Source organism: Lycorma delicatula, chromosome 11 (assembly GCF_047948215.1).
Source record: "Lycorma delicatula isolate Av1 chromosome 11, ASM4794821v1, whole genome shotgun sequence".
In the NCBI taxonomy this organism is placed as follows: Eukaryota; Metazoa; Arthropoda; class Insecta; order Hemiptera; family Fulgoridae; genus Lycorma; species Lycorma delicatula.
In genome coordinates, this window is record NC_134465.1 from 11,055,975 (window position 1) to 11,069,666 (window position 13,692).

At 31.1% G+C, this 13,692-nt stretch overlaps 1 protein-coding gene across 13 annotated transcripts in view; it reads right to left on the minus strand.

Annotated features, from left to right (window-relative positions):
- LOC142332600 (AP-3 complex subunit delta-like) overlaps window positions 1-13,692 on the minus strand; it is a 90,948-nt gene that overhangs the window by 26,782 nt on the left and 50,474 nt on the right. For 8 of the 13 annotated variants that reach the window (XR_012758342.1, XR_012758343.1, XR_012758344.1 and 5 more), the window contains one exon: window positions 2,164-6,611. The exons of 3 other annotated variants lie outside the window; for them this stretch is intronic. Coding sequence is in view for 1 of the 10 variants with exons in the window: in XM_075379132.1 (XP_075235247.1) it covers window positions 8,122-8,249 (128 nt within the window). In the remaining 9 variants the exon portion in view is untranslated. Of the gene's footprint in view, window positions 1-2,163; window positions 6,612-8,045; window positions 8,250-13,692 lie in introns of those variants that run through there. 2 more of the 13 variants (XR_012758341.1, XM_075379132.1) reach the window with 2 other exon arrangements.

The following is a 13,692-nucleotide window of genomic DNA, read 5'->3' on the forward strand; positions in this document are numbered from 1 at the left end:
CCTAACCTATAAAAATAATCTTATTATGAAACCCAATGAAAAGTATCGGATTGATAGGAGTGTTGAAATAAACACTAGAAATGAACATTACAAAATATTTAAGGGTACAGGCATAAAACTGACTGTGTGGAGTGTGAGGATGACATAACAAACCAGGAATATGAAATTGTCAAGGAAATTACTAAGTTTCAAGTGGAGGTAGTCGTCTTAATAAGGTTAGGACAGGGCAGATTAGTAAAGGAGTTTTACACTATTACAGTGGCTCAGACACATGAGTAGGGAGAAATGGAGTCGGATTTAATATTGCACGTGGGCAGAGTGGTAATACCCTTGGCTGTAATTTAATAATGAAAGACTATAACAATGAGATTGAAAGGAAAGTTTAGAAATCTCTTTAATTTCAGAGCGTTCCAACAAATTGTCCCGATGAAGAGAAGAATAATTTCTATGACATGCTGCACAGAGTTGCAGAAACAGACTACCAAACTACGATACCGTTGTGGTACCTGGTGACTTTAATGCAAAGATCGTAAATGAAGACATCGTAAGAAAGGTAGCTGGCAAAGATACCCTTCTTGAGATAATAATCGACAATGGAAGGAGACTGATACAGTATCCAGTGGAAAATAACATGATTATTAGAAGTATCTTCTTCTCGCATAAAGCAATTCACAAGGGAACATGGATATCTCCGGGGATGAATGTTTTGAATCAGAATGATCATGTGATTGTATCAAGAAGACACGCATCATCCATTATTGATGTACGATCAATGTGTGGTCCGAATTGTGATTCTGACCATTTTATGGTTAGAATTTATATATATGAGAGAAAAATTATCACATGTGTTAATTGCAAGGGGAGAACAAAAGAGAAAATGGATATGGAAAACCTGAAGTGTAATGAAAATGTCAAAGTATTTGAGGAAAGTTAGGTGAGGGGACTACCTCCTCGGCTTTGTATGGTATCGGTTGATAAAATATCGATAAGGGCCATGAAGAGATGTAGAATTGTATGATACAGTTGTTAAAGGATGAATTGGGAGAAAGGAAGGAGGAGGATAACAGCAAGTGGTTCGACGAACAATACGAAGCAAAAAAAGAAAGAAAGAAGAAAGAGCAGGTATGTTGTGCAAGGATAAAGGGCAAAGGATAGAAATTTACAAAGAATTAAGAAAGTTGCATGTAACACCTGCAGAAGGAAAAAAGAGAATGACAGCAAATGTATGTCAAAGGCACAGAAGAGAGGCTATGCAAAACAGTATTGGAGGGATGTATAGGGGTATTAAGACACTGGAGAGAGGTTACCAAGCTAGAATTAATCTGTGTAAAAATGAGAATGGACAGGTAATAGGTGAAGAGGATAGGATATTGGAAAGGTGGGCTGAATTTTATGGAGAAAAGCACAACGAAGTGGAAGCGGTGCATGAAACAGATAGCATAGTGAAGCAGATTGTAGAATCTCCTAGTATTCAGGAGGTTAAAGAAGTAATAGCAAGATTGAAATACAATGAACAGCATGAATAGGTGCTATGCAAGATCTACATTGAAATAAACAAGAACAAAATGAAAGTAATTAAATGTAGTAGAAATAATATATAGATGGACCACTGAATATAAAAGTAGGAAGAGAAAAGTTTATGGAGGTAGAAGAATTTTGATATTGGGGAAAAATATAGTTAAAAGTAGAGACACAGTTATAGGTCACATATTAAGGCATCCTGTAATAGTTGCTTGAATATTGGAGGGACAGGTAGAAGGAAAAAATTGTGTAGTCAGGCAACGTTTGGAATATGTAAAACAAATTGTTAGGGATGTAGGGAGTATACCAAAATGGAACGACTGGCACTAGATAGGAAATCTTGGACAGCTGCATCAAACCAGTCAAATGACTGAAGACAAAAAAAAGGTTTTAAATAAAACAACACAGTCATTAATATTTCATGTGGTGCTTCTGTACTGTATGTACAATGGCGAGTTTGAACAAAGTTGTTTGGTGTTCTCACAACAATGTTGAAATGACAAAAGCTCTACCCCCCATTTACTTTCAGATGTTATAGGCAATGGAGATATGTTTTAAATATTTGTGATATTATATTTTATTTGAGTACCTACCCAAATAGAAGAAAAGGTGAAGATAAATAAATTCACTTAATACTTGTATTGTTTTATAATATGTACATTATTATTATTAAATATTTACAAACAAATCTTTGTTATAAGAAAATAAATATTAGTTGATTATTCTGATTAAACTATAGTATGTTCTCACAAAAAAAATTTAACCACAAACCACGGAAGCAAATGAACTGTTCTGGCATTTGCCTTGCAACCAAGGGAAACCATGGAAAAACCTTGGTCAGAACATCGACAATATTTTAAACCATACAGAATTACAAAAAATTAAACGTTATGATCAGAAATAATTATATTAAGTTCGAATAATTATATTACATTCTGAAATAAAATAAATTGAGAAAGAAAAATCTCATATTTTTTTGAACATATTTTTGTCAGGAAGGAGCCCTACATTAGTTAACATCAAACATTTACAATTGTCTTTACACATTTATGATTATAAATATAAATAAGAACAAACCCTTGTTTTGATATACAAAAAATTAAGTTTTAATACCTTAATGTATACTTACTGGGCAACATGAAAGTTTTTATTCATAATATTTGTAATTAACACTAAATATTTTTAGTTTTTCTTTTGTAAAAGAAATAACCATTTTCACAATTACATAAATAAATAGTATAAATATAATTAAATTAATAAAAAGTTTTTCAGTAATAAAATAATTGTTAATATAAATTTAACACACAACAAAATCAGAAAGAAATTAAACAAAAATAAAAAAAAAATATTGTACTTGAAATAATAATTAACAATATTACTTTCAATGTCAAAAAAAAAATTAATTTTACATAATATAAAACTAAGAATTATAAAAATTTTCTGCACAATATTTCCAAATAAGGATTTATAACATTACAATACATTTAATAATAAAACAACATGAATTAAAAAGATAAATTAGGATTTTGTTTTGATTTTCCTTGAAAATCTGATTTTCTGTATTAATTTTAATAATTAATTGCTACAAAGTACACGAAAATGATTCGATTATGAAATCAGTTTAAAAGTATATCCTACTGCAACCTCAAAATGTTAAACTTTCTTCATAGTTTATAATCATGATCTCAGTACGACAGATAATAGTACAGCCTGTTACTGGAATAAAAATTCATCTAACTTATTGTTTCAATACATCGACAACAGTATTCAAAAGAATCAATATTTTAAATATAAATAATATTACTGTAATACTTAAATTAATGCATCTTCTTAAGTTAGTTAATTGTGAAAATGATTTTTATATTAAGTACCTTGTAAAGAGCTTTTTAGGTAATTTTTAAGACCATTGATATTTACAAACTGATGAAGGTAACAAAAATAATTATAATTTGATGAAATTTGCGACTGTCATATGAAACAACTAAGATGTTATTCGACGATTTGGTTCCTTAATTTCTGAATCCGGTGATCATATGATGAAATCTTAACTATAAGTGCTGTACTCACTCTGTCATGATGATCCTACATTTGATGAAATCTGCAAAGATATATAAATAGTCTTTTGACTATTTTGTTACTTTTTGACTTTACTTGTGTTAGAAAAAAATTAACATAATGGAAAATGTATCCGTCATTTCCCTGAGAAATAGAGCGGTCATGGAGGTTCAGATTCCTAGCCATCAAGATCACCTGATCTAACACCTTTTAGATTTTTGCGTCTGGGGATGCATGAAAAATATTGTACATAAAACAAAAATACATTCTAATGAGGAATTAATTGTTCGCATTATGGATGCTGCCTAGAAACTTAAGGATAGCCCTGAAGAACTATGAAGAGCTACAAAACCAGTACAGAAGCGAGTCAAGAAATGTTTTGAAACTGGCAGGCTTGTTTTTGAATGTTTATTATAAACCAATAGGTACGATCTTCTGTATTGTTTGTAAATAAAATTCTAATTTTTCTAAACTTTCTTTTTGTTATTTGAATTATCTTATACCATTTTGTTCAGAATTAAGTTCTCTACAAGTTTTATTTAAAGGTTTTAGATGTTTATTACACATTTCACAAAGTTATTGTACATCAAACATAAAAATAGGTTTTTTACCCAATTTATTGATTTTCATCCCAGATTCCTTAAAAACTACTACAGATATAGTTGTGTTAGGTATTTTAATTTTTAAGATAAAAAACCATTGAAATCACTAATTCTGCCCCCTAATCAATGTCCAAAAAATTTCAGTATGACCTGTTTCACCGGGGTTGCTGAAGTCTGAATGAAATCTGTCATTAGCCGTTACAAATGAAGCATTTAAGGGCATATGTTTATATGAAATTTTCCATAAATTTAAGGTGTAGAATATGTTATAAATCCCGGGAGAACTTTTTTATACACTCTCAATCCAATTTAGCCTCTGGGAATCAGTCGGATATTACTTCTGAGGATGATATGTGAGTGTAGATGAAGTGTAGTCTAGTTCAGCTTTACGTCGACCATTTCTGAGATGTGTGGTTAATTGAAATCCAACCACCAAAGAACACTGATATCCGCGATCTAGTATTCATATCTGTATTAAACTATCTGTCTTTACTGGGATTTGAATGTTCGAACTCGCGGCTTCAAAATCAGCTGATTAGTGAAGTTCACCACTACACCAACCCAGTGGGTATAATGTCAATTTAAAAATGGACCCATTGGTAAAGAACAAAATTTTTTTTTTTATAATAAACTTTCTTCGCAAAAAGATTTTTCTAATACTCATAAGATGAATGTTTGAAAGAATGAAGAACATCAGGAAGAAAAAAGAAATGACATGAAATGATATCTGCATTGTCCTTGAAGGACTACTCGTGGAGAAAAAAAAACATAAAATATCAATATATTGTGTTTCAAAATGATTATTAGGGTTTAAAAATTATTTAATATTTATTAAGTTTTACTTACATTGATAAATTATATATGAAATGAAAATGCAACACTCAAACAGTTTTTCCTACAAGTGTTCAATGTGAGTACCATTCGTCACATGGTACACCATCCAGCCGATAGGAGAGTTCATCTAATACTTTAATCACAGAGTCTGGAGTAATTGATGTGACAGCAGCTTCAATCCTACGTCTCAAGTCGACTAGGTCAGCTGGTAACAGTGGCACATGCATTTGATCCTTTATAAACCCCAAAGAAAAAAAATTGCACACGGTCAGATTGGGTGATCGTGGAGGCCACGGCAAAAGAACCCTGTGATCTGGTCCTTAGTGACCGATCTGGCAGTCAGGAAGAATTTCATTCAACCAATCGCATACAGCATCATGCCAGTGAGGAAGTGCACCATCTTAGGCCAAAGAAATTTTAGCAGTTGTATTTGCAATTAAGGAAAGATTTCCTATGACTACGCACAAAAGACTCTTACAAATTCAACATTGTCTTTGGACACACTCGATTGTCCTGTACTCTTCCCTTTACAAATACAGCCAGTGGTTTCATATTGTTTATACCACCTACGATTGTTACTGTTTTCATATTGTTTATACCACCTACGATTGTTACTGTTTTCATATTGTTTATACCACCTACGATTGTTACTGTCACTTGGAGGACCTTTACAGAACTTAAAACAGAATGCATGTTGAACGGCAATTACAGAATCACATTTTGTAAACTGCAAAATACAGAATGTTTTCAGATGGTGGTGGGGGGTCGCCATCTTTGCTACTAGGGCTTTTAAACAGAAGGTACAGGGAACATTTTATGAGTCTATGCACAGCTATAACTGTTTGAGTTGCTCTTTCATTTAATATATAATTAATCAATGTATGTGAAACTTGAGAAATATTACATAACTTTAAAATGGTGATATTAATTTTGACACACGCTGTATATTTACAAACATCTAATTGCAACATAATTATGTTTTATATTGCAATATATTTAGTAAAACATAACACAAAAAACCAACAATGCATACGAATATCAATTTGCATAACCAATCACATGAGTAATTTAAAATGTTTTTTAAGAAGAAAGCTTTTTTTTATTAAAAAAAAAATATTTGTTCTGTACCAGTGGGACCACCAAAGCACTGAACATAATGTGTGTAAATGGTTTGGCTATAGGACTAAATCAAATCACCACTAAATTATACCAAAACACAGCAAACATATATCATAGTGGTCCTGAAAAATTGTAAACCACCCTAATCTGGGTAGATTAGGGTGGTTCCTTCTATCCTCTCCACTCATTATCCTAGATCCTTTTTTTCAGATTTCATTTCTTATGGACACAGATCTGACCCTGGTAGGTTTTCCATGCCACAGATGCCAGGACCTGAAAAGGCCGTGCAACCTTGGTATTTGACAGGGAGCTGCCTATAGACCGACTCAAGAACTCTTTTTTCCTGTCCAATAAGCCAAAACATTGAGAAAATCTCTCGTTTTCCAATTTATCCTGTAAACTATATGACCGCCTGCCTTCAATTTCTTCATCTCAAAGTGCCCAGTCATCAGAATACAGTTTCCTATCCTTTCGGTCACGCTGAAACAAAAATAATTAAAAAGGGCAAATAATTATTTGGCAACCGTACTTCGAACAATTACCAGTAAAAACAAAATTTAAATAATACCAGAGATATGTTCTATTAATTATTATGACAAAAGTTAATACTAATAATTCTAATAGAAATATTGTTTTAAACTGTAATTTAATACTACCAAATACTAAAAATCATTAAAGTAACACACTTTAAAAATCTTTCCTTGAATGAAAAGTTGAGAATTCTTAAATGATTATAAAGATATACAAGCTTAATCAATATTTTTTTACTTTTACACAGAATTTTTGTTAACTGTCTTTTTGCTATACAATTCATGGAAAAATGATCTAAAACTACAATAAACTAATACATTTGTCTGGAATTAAGGAGTTTTATTTAATAATGTCTGAACATTTCACCTTTCAAATACAATATTTTAATTAAACTGCATTATTTGATGCAGTTTATACAGCTCACTAAATGGGAGTTATTCACTCACAATATGGGTGTATTTAATATTTTTGGATTAACTTAAAAATATGTAAGCAGTTTTTAACAGTAAATATTAAAATTGATATAATTAAATAAGTAAATAAATACTAGTAATAAAATCATTAAAATATTTCAAAATCAATTAAAATGTTTGTATTTTTTATCATAAAAACAATTTTTAGAACATGGTTGAAGAACATGTTACATACAAGAACAAACTTGCATACAATCTGGTTGAAGAATGTTTTTATGATGAAGATTTTACAACTGAAATGATAAAGTATGCACGGATATGCATGCTATCATCTTTTAAATTGTATACTGTGATTAAAAAAAATTGATGTAAATAAGCAATTTAAAAAAAGATGACCATAATGATGCTGTATCTATTGCAATCAGTTTAAATTGTTCAAAGAGTAGTCAACATTATCACCAACTATGACTGTTCTGTAATGCTACAAGATCCAGTAAAAAACGTATAGCTACTTTAAAAAAGATATCGATAACTAACGTACTTTGTTAAATGAAGTTAAATTAACAACAATTTCTCAGGGAAGGCCCAATTTCAGCTCAATAAACCAATTGCTGAAGTGTTATTGGATCCACATCCTTTTATAAGTCAATATCTTAAATAAAAATGAAGTACATAATAAAATTAATTTACATATTATCAAAAAAAAATTATTTCTTTCAGTTACTTCTAATGTAATAGTTCAATGGTTGATCTAATTGCACAGTGTAAACGAACCACAAATTTCTGTTTGTTTTGTTTTGTTAATCTTGTTATAAGCTAAATTGTATACTTATTTTATATAATTAAAGTCAAATAAACATAAATGCAATCTTAAAACAAAGTAAAAAATATAATTCATACAATTAAAATTATAAAAAATACAACTAAAATTAAACTGTAACAGTTTTATTAAATATTAAGAAGTCAAAAATTTATAAAAAGTAAAATTTATTCATAAAGGTAAGAAATAGTAAAAGTTAAGTATTAGTACAGATAAATACAAGAAGTTAAAAAATGAGAAGAGGATGTGACACCCCCAGCACTTGCTGGGGGACACATCCTCTTCTTACATTTACAACAAATGGTGAACCAGGAATCGGAAGACCATCATATAGAATATCAATAGTATGTGGACCTGAAATGAAAAAGTTGTCAAAAAATGAAATTATTTCAAAACGAAAAATAAAATACACTGCAGTCTAGAGTAAATATTATAAAGAGCTTTAACTTTTAAAGATGCATATAAATGACCTTTCACTATAGTGTAGAAAATAATGTTTTAACATATAGTTGTTCTTATGAAGGTAAGGCATCCAATGAAGGGATGCCTCCCACCAATTGGGGCCAACAAGATTCTTGTCTCACGAGTACCAGTAGGTGTACTTAAAATGGTTTTTTAAACTGTTTTCAAATATGTAGTCGGAATTTCTCCATCGCTTACAGATTTTTGTTATTTTAATTTTTTTTAAATATTTTAAACCATTTTTTCGTCCATTTGTCTATTGTCAAGTAAAAGCTCCTAGAACATTGTAAATATGATGGGACCAAATGAGCTAACTCAAAGATTAGTGTTGCTACTGTTGTGTAGGTTCAGATGTACATACGTGATCTATTGTAGTACATATTCATCAGAACGATGCCAGTTGTGAGATAGTAGTGAACCAGTAAACACATCATTGTGAGTCTTTTATGTATCTGAATTATTGTGTATTACGTATTTACAACTTTATTTCTTTTAATTAGATGTTAGTTACAAAATGCTTAAGTTTGTTTAAATCATCCTACCAATTTTTGTTATGTATGTGGTGAAGGGACAGTAAGGTGAAACCTTACTCCAATAGTAAAAAAGTGTTGTGAACTTTGTTTTGGGTGTAAAATCGGGGACCAAACAAGGGCCTGGGCCACACATATCTATTATTTATCGTGTTCTAGGCTTCTCGCTGCATGGAAAAATGGCACACACCACATGCCATTTACTATCCCTATGATTTGGAGAGAACCCAAAGATCACACTTCGGACTGTTATTTCTGCTTAATAAATATTAAAGGGATTACGTCAAAATCAAAACATACAGTGGTGTATCCTAACTTGCAATCTGCAATAAGACCAGTTCCACACTGGAAAGAATTGCCCATACTAAAGCCTCCAGAGCATGTGACATTAGATGAAGTGAGCTCAAAGTCTGATGGAAGTAAGGAAGAAAAAAAGCAGATTCTGGTGATACAATTTTTGAACAAAGCAGTTCATCTGAGCCTCATTTGCTGACTCAAGAGAATCTTAACGATCTCATACGAGATTTAAAATTATCCAAAAAAACAGTCTGAAATGCTTGCTTCCCAGCTAAAAGGACGTTATCTTCTTCAAAAGAATACAAAGATATGTACTTATCGTAATCGTTATTCTGAATTTAAAGACTATTTTTCTGAAGAAAATGGCTTAGTGTTTTATAATGACATTTCTTTTCTTATGGAGACACTTTGTAATGAACATAAACAAACAGAATGGCACTTATTCACCGAATACTCTAGAGTTAGTTTAAAAGTTGTTTCTGCATAATGGCAACAAATTCCCATAGTATCTGCGGCTAACTCTGCTAGTATGAAAGAAACATATGAAAACTTTAAATTTATATTGGAAAAGCTTCAATATTCAGTGTATGAATGGAATATTTGTGGTGATTTGAAGGTAATTGCACTTATTCTTGGTTTGCAGCTCAGTTACACAAAGTACTGCTGTTTTTTTGTGTAAATGGGATAGTAGGGACAGACAAAACCATTTCCTTAGAAAAAAAGTGGCCTAAACGCGAATCACTCATTCTTGAACAGAAAGATGTGAAACATGACCCATTGTGTAATCTTAAAAATGTGCATCTACCTACGTTACCCATCAAACTAAGATTAATGAAGAATTTTGTCAAGGACATGGACAATACTCGTGGTTTCATGTACGTATAACAGAAGTTTCCTAAAATTAGTGATGTAAAAAATTAAAGGAGGAATATTTGTGGGTCCACAAATATGACCACTAATGCATGATGAAAAGTTTGAGGAAATATTGAATCCACCAGAGAAAACAGATTGGCAAACATTCAAAAATGTTACTCAAGAGTTTTTTGGGAAATCGAAAGGAGGAAAATTACCGTGATACTGTCAATGATCTTTTAAAAATTTGGGTTATAATATGTTCGTAAAGGCACACTTCCTGCACTTACACCTAGATTTCTTCCCAGAAAATCTTGGCACAGTGAGCAATGAGAATGAGGTACACTTTCATCAGATTTCAGCTATGGAAAAGATGTATCAAGGAAAATGGAATCCTAATATGCTGGCCGATTATTGTTGGACCATCAAGAGGAATGCTGCACAATCAAAATATAGCAGAAAATCATCATTTCTTACTTTCTAGATAAGTCAAATATTTGAATATTGTGTAATTAAGAAAAAGTATTAAAAGTATTCAAAAAGTATTAAAATGTTTGAAATTATAGATGCCTGTCTCTCAGAAACCTTGTGTAATGGGAAAAAACCGATATCAGATTTAAATTCAATAGAAAAAATACTATTAGAAATACATATTTTTCTTCCTAGGGAAAAAAAAATTACTTTTTATTCCCCAATGTTATTACTTAAATATGAAGAGTTAGGAAATCTAAAATTTTTGACATGAGTTGAGTAAAAAGAGTAACAAAGGAGGGTAAGTGAGAATAACTAAAAAAAAAGAGATCCTAACATAATTTTTCATACGAATTTAGATTATAAAAGAGCTCAGTCACCACAGATTTATTTTTATTAGATAATCCGTTGAAAGAACAACAAATTTTTCATTGTTTTTCTTGAAGGAGATAAATTTTAAACAGTTGATAACTTTAAATATGGTAGTTCCAAACAAAACAATTTTAATGGCAAACCAAGACAAATTTACACTGAATGGACACTTTCATCATAACACTTTCAGAAACTCTTCTGACCTTCCAAGGACATCAAGAAGTTGACAAATATAATAAATTGATTTATCACACATAACAAAATGAATTTATCAAATTATTGTAACAAATACACAGATCACTTCCTCATGTCCCTGTGCATGTGTAAATTGTATGGCCACAACAAATAAAAATCACCTTGCACGCCTTATCTAACATAAGTAAAATATTCAAAAATAACAAACTTAAAACAACAGAAAATTTGACTTTTCTCATGTGTAAATCAAAATTACATATTGTGTAATTTTGATTTTAATACTTTTAAATTGAAGTAGAATTTTTCCTGATGATGGTCGAACGACAGAAAGTACATGAAAAAGCACAGACGAATTGTCGGTAAGGTTGAATTTTGACAAATTTTATTAATACATAAATAATCTTATATACCGACGTTGTCACGATTGTAACATCAAACATTATTTGCATCTCTATCCCTCTTGACAAACCGTTTTCTTTGTTACTTATTTAGAAATGACTGTGGAATTAAACCCGTTAAAATAATAAGCGACCTTGAAAAAAAAACTATTTTTTCCTTTTTTTAAAATTCCTTTAAACATATTTTCACACACACCCACTGACAGAGAGAGATAGCACAAAATTGAAAGGTTTCTTGGGTTTACGTACTAAAAACACAAAAGGTACTTTTGGCCGCATGAACTGGAATACAAGTGAAAAATATGTTTATATTACTTTTATTGCAGTATTAAAACCTTCTCAGAAACTACATATTTAAAGATGAAGAAGAAATACATAAAAGGATATATGAAATAAATGTCAGAACTTGCCGGGAATCGAACAACAGTTATAAGGTAACTGTGCCGGTTTTAACGATGGAACTATTGTACTCAACATTATGATTTGATTCGGTAAGTAGCAGTTCCGGTCAATATTAATACAAAGTACTTCTCCTCCTTTCTTCCTTCTCTACGTCAATCACTTCCCCTTCAAACTTATTGTAACAAGCCCTACACACACTTGAGCATACATGTAGTTAAATGTATTTGGACATTTTTTATACACTGAAAAAACATTTATCATAAAGATAAAGATGCTACGATTTGCCGATGATATAGTAATTCTAGCCGAGAGTAAAAAGGATTTAATTACATTAAATTATCGCAAATAAAAATATTAATTTTTACCTTTTTATCGAAAAACAGAATAAAATTTTCTTAACATTTTTTTACAAAAACACTTAGAAAAGCATTTTTCAGGAATTTTATACGATCGCCAACTTAGCGATATCGTTGTTAAAAATAAGTATTATCGCTTGTAAACCTATTTAGATATCGATTTGAGAGTAATTGCAGTATCTGCTTTACGTTCTACTGTATAAAGCAAATTGGACACGCATTAATAAAAAAAATAAAAAGGACACAAAACAAAATAAACTTTTAAAACCTCCTCGTGGAAACAGAATTCTTACGTAAAGTTACGAACCGCACCAAACAAATCCTAACTTTAAATACGGATAAAAGTTTTGCAATCCGCTTCTCAGGAAGACAAATATTGCGAGTAACATTTCCGTCGTCTACATTACGTAAAAGTTTTAGACTTATAAGTCCAAACGATTCGATTACTTTTAAGACCGTTTTGGTTCATAAATATTAGTTCGTAAGAAGTAGAAAAGCGGTCTGTCATACACAGATCGTTGAACACTTGTTGCGATTTGAATTAATAGCCTAATAAAAGTAAATAACAATAAATACTGTAGAAACGAATCGTTTTTTTATTTGATGTTTTCATTCGGCGCCGACCGAATCGACTTATTTATAAATTGATTACTTGGCAGCTATATTTTAGGTTACATCAACTCTGACAAACCGCGACAGACGATAAAGTATTATACAAATACCGGTAAGGAGTAACAAATCGAGTAACCCGGTCGGTACATTACTGCAATTTAGCTTCAATTTCTTTTTCTTTTATGTCTGTACAACTTTTCTGAAACAAATTATTCCGCTTTAATGAGAAAAGGCCACTTTTGTCTTAAATGCCACACGTCCCCCGATCTAAGCAACGTATCGATACGAATAAATAAGGGCATTAACGGGTTTTCATCTAGCTTAATGAAAAATCGTGAGGTCTTTTGACTTTTATGGCGAGATTTTAACGACCGAGAATGCTGTTCAATTGCCGCTTTTAATAGCGCATCTTAAAAACCGCAATTACAATTGTTATTTTTACATTTAGGGGCCGGTAGAAAATGTTTGATTCTCGATGCGGTCGCTGGACGAAAAGCTTTGAAAATCAACGATACCATTTTTTATGAAAATAGTTCGAAAATTTGACGGGTCGAAGAGGTCCAAACCAAACGGAGGCAGAAGAGGGATTTTTGTGGCAGTATCTTATAAACGACTCGGTCGGTGAACTTATACGTATTTTGTTTTAACCGATTTGGTTTAATATTATAGGGTTAGGTAGAAGGCAAAAAAGTAATACGAAGATAAATATATATATATATAAAACAGTTCATTAAGAATGTAGAATTTAGAAAATACATACATGAAGGTCCAAAAAAAGGCGAAGAGTAACATCACACCAGTCAATCGAAGTGATGACAAAAAATAAAATAAAAGAAGTTATCGGAGTATA